At 40.1% G+C, this 11,440-nt stretch overlaps 1 protein-coding gene across 1 annotated transcript; it reads left to right on the top strand.

Annotated features, from left to right (window-relative positions):
- katnal1 (katanin p60 subunit A-like 1) lies at positions 1 to 9,571 on the top strand. Its single transcript, XM_088920117.1, has 10 exons — positions 1 to 162; positions 528 to 688; positions 1,368 to 1,536; positions 1,719 to 1,840; positions 3,290 to 3,395; positions 5,364 to 5,522; positions 6,994 to 7,120; positions 8,016 to 8,150; positions 8,519 to 8,645; positions 9,283 to 9,571. Exons 1-10 carry the CDS (start codon positions 1 to 3, stop codon positions 9,479 to 9,481), a joined length of 1,467 nt encoding a protein of 488 aa, XP_088776243.1. The 3' UTR covers positions 9,482 to 9,571.
- The last annotated feature ends 1,869 nt before the right edge of the window (positions 9,572 to 11,440 follow it).

Here is an 11,440-nt window from a genome sequence, read left to right as displayed (position 1 = left end):
ATGAATTTGACAGAGATTTGCGACAATGCCAAGAAAGGCAGGGAGTATGCTCTCCTGGGGAATTATGACTCCTCTATGGTGTACTACCAGGGTGTGATCCATCAGATACATAAACACTGCCAGTCCATGCGAGATCCAGCCCTCAAGGTCAAATGGCAGCAGGTAAGTACTTTAATTGAGGAAAACAACAGAAATAATTTTTATTTTTTAAATCATTTAGTGGTGTACACCCAGTGGCAACCCATGCGAACACATTCTAGAGAGAACATACAAACTCCACACAGATAGCACTCTAGGAATTGAATGCAGGGCCCCAGCACTGCGAGGCAGAAATGCTAACACTTCACCACCTTGTCACCCTGCATGTTATCACATGTACTTGGCTATCAATTAGCAACTGAGCCCTGAGGAACTAAGAGAGGCAAGTACAGATAATTGGTTCATTATATCGTCACTGAGGATATAAAGATATTTTTAAGTCACAAAATGGCACAGGATTTAAAGCGACCTCTTTCTGCTCCTCCCAGGTACGACAGGAGATAGTGGAAGAATATGAGCAAGTGAAGAGAATAGTGAGCACTTTGGAGAGCTTCAAGATCGACAGGCCTGTAGATTTCCCTAACCCACAACCGGAGGAATCCCCACGTGACCCTGATATCTGGCCTCCTCCGACTCCTGCAGAACACAGGTGAGTGTAGGTCTGTCCACACTCTCCCCTTCCTTACATAGCCTCATTTGTGCTCATGCATTTCTGAAGTTCCTAACAGCTGCCACATTTTTGTCTTTAGGCAACACACTTTGAAACAAGAAAGCTGATTTGTGTTGGTGTTGCTGCCACATGCTTAAAGGATTATGTAGTTTGGAAAAAGAAACCAATACTCTGAGCTTTCTCTTGTCAGTCCAATGCATTGTCACAGTGATAAAAACTGTTTAGTGGTGATGTTCTAATGTCCGTAATACAGGTATATGTATTGCGACAGAACTTATATTAGTATCTAGTGCACAGCCTCATTTTACTTGACCAGGCACATTGCAGTTTCATTACCGGATTATTGGATTCTTAAGGATATATTGATATCATGATCGATTTAGACATAATTTTATGCGTCATAACATTTGCTAGCTTTTTAGGTACAGTTTAGTTCCAACTGATACTTTCAACTATGAACTTGATCATAGATCATATTGATCATAGATTGAAAATATATACGGCTGTTAAGATCATCGTTATTAATTTATATATTCTTAACATCTTTAAAATAATTCTGCTGTTTGTTTCAATAAGAAACAGAATGATTTACACATATTGTAGTCTTTGTGGAGCTTCTTTGTTGGGTCTTAAAATGTCCTTTAACATGTTAACAAAGAGGTCCAAGCCAGGTGAAGCGTCCCAACAGAGAAATGAAACCCCAGAAAAGAGATTCCCCTGTAGTTCAGCACCGGGGGCCTGTGGGCCGGGCACAGCCTGTAGCCAGGGGAGAGAAACCCAGCAGCAGAGAGAACAAGGACTACAAGACTAAAGCAAAAGACGACAAGGTGAATAGTTTTTTTCCATTTGTTTCTGTCATATACTGGTTGTAAGTGTTGGACTTTCGGTATTCAGCACCATTTTGTTTCACAAATTCGGTGGTAGCACACTACGTGCTTGGAGCACTGTATGCGAGTCAACTGAAAATCCTGTTAACTTCGCAGCTAAAGGGAGTTCCATTTATTTCCAGGGAAAGAAGAATCCCCAGGATGGAGAGGGGGATCTCAGGAAGTTCGATGGAACGGGATATGACAAAGACTTAGTGGACGCACTTGAAAGGGACATTGTGTCCCGAAACCCCAATGTCCATTGGTATGAACGAATACTGACTGTGACTTTATTGAGCTTGATTTAGCTGCTTTTACTTTTATTAATTCTTATTCCTAGCTGTTTTCTCAGTCTAACACAGTGAATCTGTGCCCGGTGTTCAAAAAACAAATAGGAATGCAGGTAGACATTTCTATTGTACTGTGTGTGTGTATTTTGAAGACATTACTCTGGTATGCTTTAAACACGTTTTTATATTTTAAATTTAGAATCGTTTGCTGTACCCACCTGATTTGAAACAGCTGGTGGTGTGGTTTTCATGTCTCAGTAGATAGCTACAAACTCAATGACCAGTAAGAAGGAGAATGTGAAACTGTAGACAGGCAAATCCAACCAACCCACCTTCAAGCCACTAAGTCTTTTAACTCGTCACCACAGGGCACCACAGGCCCATACCAGAGGTTCATTGCTGATTGGAGGAGTCGTGTGTCTCTCACTGACAGTTTCGGCTCTCACTGACAGCCCAGAAAGCCCTGGCTGACTAATACCACCAACATCTCTAAACTGTCCAATTGTGTCTCCCTTCTTCGGGAGTCCTGGTTATTCTCGGCTGGTGACATGAACCAGGCTCATCTGTGTGATCGCTAAGCTCAACCTGCACTTGGGTAAACCCATTTACTGGTTAAGGCGCTTAGGAGGCCCCTTAAACACATTATTTTATAGAAAATTCCAGTGCTGACAAGTGAACATTACAGAATTGCATTGTGTAGATGTTACATTATGGCTGTGACAGCACGTTAAGGAATGTTTGAAAGTAATCCCATTTTCCCATGGAGACCACTATTTTGCATTGCCACATTGTGCTGATGTTGTCACAATGTTTAGCTGCAACCAGGCTCTTTGTCTCAATTGACAGCTGTGTTGAACTGCGTTGGAAGCTGGCTTCAAAATAATCTTTATGTTTTTCGTTATTGCATACATATTGTGTGTGTTCATTGTTACAAAACATACAGGCTGGTGAGGCTGATGCACATATTTGCTGTTTACAGGGCTTATATGTTCCAAAAGAACACATTGGATACAATTATTTTTTATCTGTGATTGAAAGTACAGTGGATTGAACAACTTAATTCTACAAGTGAAAAACATATTTGTAACTGTAACTTTGTGATGCCTTTTTTAGCACATGATCAACATAAATAATACTATTGCAATCCTGCAAATTTAAGGACTAGTACTAAAAATGTAATCTGGTAAGTATATTGCATACTGTGCTTGTTGTGTGCAAAGATGTGGAACTATGTTTTTTTCAGATTCTTAAGAGAAAACTGCATCATTTACAGAATATGATTATACAACAATATATTATTAAGAATTATGCACTTCTTACTTTTGGACAGTCTGTATTTCCCAAAGTGGCTTATGTCAGGAAATAAATATATAAGGTGTACGCAACAAAGGCTAAGAAATAAAGAGAGACAATTGTATTTTCAGGGATGATATCGCTGATCTAGAGGATGCCAAGAAGCTGCTGAGAGAGGCAGTGGTACTGCCCATGTGGATGCCAGATTTCTTCAAGGGCATTCGAAGGCCTTGGAAGGTACAACATCACTCCTGCAGGAAATGTAGCAGTTAGAGCAACTAAGGATAATGGTGTATGAATGATATGCAGGCGTAGCGGAGCTAGTGTGGTGACGTCAGCGCCCTCACTGCGCGTATCAGGGTCCTCAGCTGCCTGGGCTCAGGGAGGTCTCCTTTAGCTCACGCGGTTGGAGCCCTGTTGCGTTACGCTGGAGACCCGGGTTCGCGCCCTAGGTGTGGGGGCCGGAACGGGCGGCGGGGGGCACGACCCCGTGCGGAACCGTGACTGTCACACAGTACTGGCATCGAGTCGAGTCGAGCGTGATATATTATCCATCCATCCAGTTTCTAACCCCTTCCTATTCAGGGCTACAGGGCAGCCAGAGTCTATTCCGGCAAGCAATGGGTGCAAGGCTGAGTACACCCATTGGACGGGACACCAGTCCATCTCCGGGCAGACACACAGACATGCACACCGAGGGCCAATTTTCCCAGAAGTCAATTAACCTAACAGTATGTTTTTGGGCTTTTGGGAGGAAACTGGCACACCTCCAGGAGCATCTGGAGAAAACCCACATGAACACCAGGAGAACATACAAAATCTATGCAGCACCTGATGTCCACAATTGAACCCAGGGCCACAGTGCTGTGAGGCAACAGGGCTAACCACTGTGCTGCTGTGCCACCCTTGATGTATTATGTTCAGTAGTAAACCAACTAGGTGATTTGGGATCATATCGTTATTAGGGCTTTAATGGCATTGACTTGAATTGACAAATGTCACATTTGAGAAGGTACACCTAAGGGAATATTCAAATCTTAGAACTCCTAATGGAAACCAGTCATCTTATGGGATTTAACTTAAAAAAAACCTGAAATCTGCTCTTGATAATCAAATACAAAAGCTACATTATAATGTTTGTCAGTATAAAATAATCATACCATAAAAATTGCTCTTAATCCTTTAAACCAATCTAGTAGTACTAATAGCATGCCAATGATACATTGTACTTAATCATATTGAGAAATATGTGGAAATGTGTCATAGTTGTGTACTTAAAGTTCTAATTTACTTGAATTAATCAAATTGAGCATAGAAATCATTTTATTGTTCTAACTATAGTACTGATTTTTGTGAATAATTTCCACTAGGGGGCTCTGTTGAATAACCAAAAAATGTAGTGTCCTTCAAACCCGACAAACTAGAGATCTTCACTCTAATATGTCGACTATTTCATTATACTATACAGAGGTCAATTTTCATAACCATCCATCTCCATCTTCTGTCTTTCCTAATAAATACACTGTAGGGTTTCCATATCACCTCGAAATAAATAGATTTATGATTGAATTAACTAACATAGATACAGAATAAAATACCTCATAAGAAACAAACACAGACATTGAACAATTACATGGCTATTATTTTACAGTTTGTTTTTCAGATTTATATACTCTGATACAGTATGATTCTTAATTGTCTTTTTCATTCAAACTACAGTGTATCACTGATTTAACTGCAAGCCTGTAGGACAATGGGAAGTCTCAGACTTGAAGTGGAAGTTGCTATTTCACTAAGGAAGCCCTGGCTAACCAGTTCCAGCATTACTCCCTGCAGCTCCCAGTCATTTAGGGAGTTCCTTTGCTCTTCACTACACTACAGACAGGGCTGTAATGAGTGCTGGACTACAGATACTAGCATAATGCATGCATCCACATCACTACGTTATGCAAATCAACGAGCAAATCGAGTTCACTCTTTTTGAAATTTTTGATCATTGGGGGTTTAATTATGCTTCCAGCAGTAATTTTTATTTTTAATGGGTAGTTAAGTCTTGATCTTTATTCTTAAAATTATTAAAGAGCAGTTGCCCTTCTAGCAGTCAAGAACGGAGGAGAAAACTAAACATCTTGCATGTGTGATTTAAGAGTGATTATTTTTCTCATACACAGTGTTGCATCTCCTCATTTTTTACACCTGTTTCAGGGGGTGCTGATGGTTGGCCCACCAGGTACTGGGAAGACAATGTTGGCCAAGGCTGTAGCCACGGAATGTGGAACGACTTTTTTCAACGTGTCGTCTTCAACATTGACATCCAAATACAGAGGGGAGTCTGAGAAGCTGGTCCGTCTCCTCTTTGAAATGGTGAGTGGAGAGTGAGGCTGGAAATAGCAGACGCAGACACCCCTAAATGCTCCGTGACGTAGTGCAGTGTCATGGTGCTAAGACTAGCAAAATCACTGGCACAGAGCTCCTGTCTACGTGTTTAAAGAAACTATGTGAGTTAATTCTTTTTTAAATAGTATTAAAATTTGAGCTGTAAGTAATTATATGTTTGCTAGGTTTGACCCAATTATGTAAGAAGTCATTTACCGTTAACTAAAAATATTGTGGCAATTAAAATGGGGGGCGAGTTCGGTGGGGAGGTGGAGCTCCCAACAGAAAGTGACGAAGAAAGCTTCGGGGACCACAGCTGGGTGGAGTTTGAGAGCTAATGAGCCACTTTAAGTTTAAGCCGAATACTTCCCTGAGTGGAGCTCAAGCCAGGACCTCAGTGGACAAGAGAGCACATAAGATCAGCAGTGAGTGGGCTGAACCAAAGCACAACTAGCAATGTGTGTGAGATGCAGCTAGAGGGAGTGCTTAAGGCGAGTGTCTGCCTTATGAGAGAGAGACTACTGGCTGCAGCTAAACCCTGAAAAGGGAAGAGAAATTGTAGCGACAGTCTTGAGGGAGACTGTGGAAAAAATCTTAAGAGCAATGAAAGAATGGTAGACTTTAGAAGATCGGCTTGTTTAAAGAGTCAGCGGCCTCTTTAGAGTGTGTGAGAACAGGACTGTCTGTGAGTCTGCCGTGTGGGTAGTTTAACGAGCTTGGTATATTAGTGAGTGTGCCAGACCATGAGGTGTAGCAGAGGGACCCTCCCCTTGGCGATATCTGGTTTTGGGGAAGAGAGAAGAGTCTGTCTGGCTGCTAACCTCTGGTGTAGAGCTGGTGGAATCAGGGCATCACCAGTGTTACTCAGTATGTTGGAGAAATCCAGTGGGGGCTGGGCACAGGTGCGAGGTGTGCCTGCAGCTGTGTGTTTGTCAAAAGCGCAGGGGTAGTCGGGCGTGGGAGAAGGTGTACCGGAGAGGTGTCAGGGAGGTTGTGTGTGTATTTCAATTAAGGAAAATGTATTGAATCTTGGCAAGGGGTGAGGTACCACAGAGACTTTGGTTGTTAGAGACTGCGTGAGCATGAGACCCAGTCTGGTTGAGCCTGGGAAACCGCGAGCAAAGGGCTCGGCGAGGTAAGGGACCTCAACCTGGATCTCGGAGGACATGAAAGGGGGCGGAGTGAGTGGGCGAGTTGGAGGCTCTGGGCCCAATAGTCTGTGAGATGAGGGCTCAGAGTTCTCAGAATCTGTGCGCCACATGTCAAGAAAGAATAAGAGCTGAAAAGTTCCCCAGCAGTCTAAGAGGGGTGTGTCCGGGCTGGTGGCCACTACCCCTGTGGAGTCACAATATACTGTATGAGACAAATAACTTTTGGAATGTCCTTTGAATTTAAATTTCTTACCTCTTATTCCACTTAGTGTTCAGAACTGTCTGTAAATATTAGCCTTTCTTGACAGGCTAGATTTTACGCACCAACAACGATCTTCATTGATGAGATAGACTCCATTTGCAGTCGAAGGGGTACATCTGATGAACATGAAGCCAGCCGAAGAGTGAAATCTGAGCTCCTTGTGCAGATGGATGGTGAGAGATGAGTGACGGGTCTTGTTTTTATTGTAATAAGATTAATGAAAACCAAAAATTTTGTTTGAGAAGCTCCCCACTCGACTAGCTTGACTAATAACTCAACTTATTAATAAGTCTTTGAGAATACATGTGCTTCCTCAATTATGCTTTGCATATGATAAAATCTTTTAATCTTATGTTCTACAGTACATGTAATGATATACAGTACATGTAATTTGAATCATGACTTTCAGAATTCCTATGAGCACACTTGTTCTTGAGGCTGCAGAGGAGAACAGGGTAGAAAAACTAAATCTTTTTAGTCTTTAACATAGAAGACAACAAGGGGCCCACATCTGACTATTCTGAGTAATGAAGAACTGATGAAATCAACACAGCGGACTTCCTTAGAATGAATAGAGGAACATAAACCAGAGAATTCAAGTGGAAAGTATGGGGAGGTGCACCTAAAACTTTTATACATAAAGGGCTAGATGGCCTACACTTGTTTGTAACCTTTTTACATTTTTAAGTTCTTAAAATGTGGTTGTTCATTGACATTTCCCCCCCTCTGTTTTAATGTGTAATAGTAAGTTTATCTCAAAGGACAAGAAAACCTTACCAATCTTACTAAAGGAGTACTAGAAAATAAGCTGAAGAGTTGAAAAATGTGATTGAATGTGTTTGTCATTTTTACCAATGAGACGCATGGTTGTGGTTATCCATAAGCAATTAAAATATACAATACTGTAAGTATGTTCTGTGGTATTGATAGAACTTAATCACCAAGGATTTCTCTTTTGAAAAAATACTGGGGTGCTGTTGAATGGTGGGATAGGCTCCAGCCCTCGTGCAACCCTGTAAAGAATAAAGAAGTTAGAAAATGGTTGGATTATGGGGTTCATTTTTTTAGGGGTTGGAGGTGCATTAGAAAATGATGATCCTTCAAAAATGGTGATGGTGTTAGCTGCTACCAACTTCCCCTGGGATATCGATGAAGCATTGAGAAGAAGATTAGAAAAAAGAATATACATTCCACTGCCTACAGGTTTGTCACATATATATTATATTGTTCTTGATATTAGCCATTTAAAATGTGATTCCTGGGATCATACTATATAAGCCAAATATTTGATTTAAAAATACTTGACTAACTAATCATCATAATTGCTTAAAATTGCCTGTTTAAATAAAAGTACAAGAAAGGATTCCCCACTGCACTCTCTTCAGCTGACACAGTCAGAACTTTCTTCTGCATACACAGCTAATAGTGCAGGCAATTAGCAGTTTTAATCCAATAATGTACTTATCAGTTGCAGTGATTGTTACAGCAGCATATTTTGTGAACCTGTAACAGGGAATCAGGAATCAGTTTTGAAGGTTCAACTAATGAAATTAGTTTTACTGTCTTAACAGCTATAGGCAGAGCAGAGCTGCTCAAGATAAATTTACGAGAAGTTGAAGTGGCCCCTGATGTTGACCTTAATCTCATTGCTGAAAAGATCCAGGGATATTCGGGAGCTGACATAACTAATGTGTGCCGGTTGGTATTCTCTTTGTCCTATTAGATTGTTACCTCTGCATTAAGACTTTTTATAGTTATCTTTCTAGTTATGCACTATTATTGCAATTATGTATCATACGTGCTCATGACTAATGTCATATGCTTAACCACTTGTATACAAAGAAGTTCACAATGGTCCATCAATAGAAAAATCTTTCCTACTGTAAACTGCAGAATTTGAATCTGCCTTTTCTTTCTGTGCCTTGGGAATTAACGCATTAGTTAGATTTGTAACTTACTTTCTTATGTTCATTTACTATATAAGCATGGGAAAGAGAGGTGTAACATTTTTTGTGGATAAAGGATAAAGCCAACTGTTCAAGTACAGTCCTGGAGGGCGGGGGCATTTCTGGTCTTCATTATACCAGAGCCCTTAATAAGCAGCTGAACACACAAATGCTTAATTTGACCTGTGGAAGGTAGAAAATTAAAGAACTGTAGAACCTGCTGGACGTCAGCCTTGAGGCCTCCCCTGTCTCTTTTGTTTGCATATCTAACTGCTATATAACACAACAGTGGGAGTGCAAGAAAAGGTTTTGCAACATGAAAAGAGTTTTTTTTTCTAGCCATTTTTTATTTAGTGGCTTTATTTCTATTTCTTTCGCCTGCCCTGCAGCGATGCTTCGATGATGGCAATGAGGCGGCGTATCCAGGGTCTCAGTCCGGAAGAGATCCGCGCCCTGTCCAAGGAGGAGCTGCAGATGCCGGTGACGATGGAGGACTTCGAGCTGACACTGAAGAAAATCTCGAAGTCCGTTTCGGCTGCAGACCTGGAGAAGTATGAGTCCTGGATAAAGGAGTTTGGCTCTGTGTAGCTGAGATGTGGTACTGAAGCTCTTTTATCTCCCAATCAAGAGACCACAAGGAGGGTATATGGAGCATGGCCTCCCCTTGTTTCAGTCCCCTCTAACTGGAATGTGTTGTTTGTTATTGTTTACCTGAAAGGAAGGCCTTTTTGCTAACTCTTAGAGACTAACTTCTTTTAAAAAGCACTTTTTGTTTTAGGAGCTACATAAAATAAATTAAATCTTATACATGAGTGTTAGTCATTAAGCAATGTGAATTTTGGAATTATCCACTAAATGCATTCAACCTTAGACAAAGGTAAAGAGCTACATTTTAAAACATTGTTCACCTTGCACATCTACACACGTTCGTCTATGTCCTTATGATGAAATGATATTTGTTGGTCCCTGAGCCATTCCTACTCCAGCAGGTGGCTCACATTGTCATCACTGAAGATCAATTCAAGATCTTTCTTCACCCTGCCAAACAAATGAAAATTCAACTGTGCGAGATCTGGACTAAGGGTGTCAGGATAACAGTTCAAACAGTTGAGGCCAGTCATCTCAATGCACTGTTCTGTATCCCCCACCATGTGTGGGCAAACATTGTCATCTTGCAGAATGACAGTACTAATAATCGTCACTGGTTTCAGACACATTTCCTAAAAAAGTATGTGTTCTTTTATATATTTATTTATTTTACTTGTAAAGACCTTTCTTTAAAAATGCCTGTTTTTAAACCTCTCCAAATGAACATTTATGACAGAGATATTGAAAATGGTTTTGGATAGCAATCAGTTATGAAGACATTTATGGAGTCCTAAGTCCTTCTTGTGCTGTTGTGTTTTTTTTTACCAACAAATATCACAAGGGTTTCAAAGCCTGTCTTTCACATGTCTATTAAAAAGAGATTATGTGAATTTCATCAGTGAAATTACAACTGACCAGCTTTTACCTATTCTTTATTACTAACAATACTTTCTTAGTTAACTGTTAAAATATTTGCAAACTAAGTCTTCTTCCTCTTTCTCCTCCTTTCACCAGCACTGTCATTTTTGCAGATCTAAAAGAAATCGACAGAACATTACATTCGTTAAATCCTCATTAGCAGAACGCTTTGAAAAAATGAATTCTAATCCAATTCTTTTTCCTTTGAAAGACATACTTCTTATTACAATGAACAGAAAAAAAACTGTTCCTCTTCTCTTGTACTGGAGTAATTGATGTATGCTCCACTTTAAGGGAAGTGGAACACATACAGAATTGGTAAGATTGTCATGGGCCAGAAACTATTAGTTTGATTTACATTTTCTGTTGTAACACAACACTCTAATGTGCTGTCAAAAGCATTGCCTTGTGAATGGTCTATGAACTAATTGAAACAATTTGTAAAATGTCACTGCTCAGTGTAAACTAAGGAAATCAATGTCTCTAGATTCAAAAGAGAGACTGCTAAGGATGTGAGCTGGATGGTTGAGGGTGTTAGTGTAAGTGAGCCTTTTAGATAAAAATTAATGCAGGGAAATATGCTGCAGCAGGAAGAGAACATTCTAGCTGAAATTAAAGCTTTTTATAAGAAATGATAAAAGAGAGTGACTTGTGGACGGATGCTGTTTGTTATAATGAAGTTAGGAAAGGGCATTAAGTGTCTTTGCTTGCAAATAGCTTTTAGTATATTCAAACATTAGACAGTACCAGTGATTATTGGGGAATTAAACTCTTTCATTCTAAACTGCCAAGCTTATGTTTCTTCAAGATGAACATACAGCTAATTGCTATTAAGCTCATTAAAGTTTTGTTTTCACTTACACTCCACAAAAAGGAAAATGGTACTGAGAGGGTTTGTATGCTTAATGATGGAGTCATCAAGCTAAACTAAGCTTGATTGTTTTTTTTTTGTTGCAAACTGTAATGGTAATTTTGTTGCTGAGTTTTTTTGCAAGAAATCAAACGTAGTGAGGACATCATGATATCTATGCTTCTTTCAAA

The sequence above is a fragment of the Atractosteus spatula genome, chromosome 7 (genome assembly GCF_055471065.1).
Source record: "Atractosteus spatula isolate fAtrSpa1 chromosome 7, fAtrSpa1.hap1, whole genome shotgun sequence".
Classification (NCBI taxonomy): domain Eukaryota; kingdom Metazoa; phylum Chordata; class Actinopteri; order Semionotiformes; family Lepisosteidae; genus Atractosteus; species Atractosteus spatula.
This window is presented reverse-complemented; position numbering and strand designations above follow the sequence as displayed.

Excerpts from the sequence above, each read along its gene's own strand:
- katnal1 (XM_088920117.1), top strand. The coding sequence starts at position 1 with ATGAATTTGACAGAGATTTGCGACAATGCCAAGAAAGGCAGGGAGTAT. Across the intron at positions 5,523-6,993 it reads TCCGTCTCCTCTTTGAAATG|GCTAGATTTTACGCACCAAC; the intron begins GTGAGTGGAGAG and ends CTTTCTTGACAG. Across the intron at positions 8,151-8,518 it reads ATACATTCCACTGCCTACAG|CTATAGGCAGAGCAGAGCTG; the intron begins GTTTGTCACATA and ends CTGTCTTAACAG.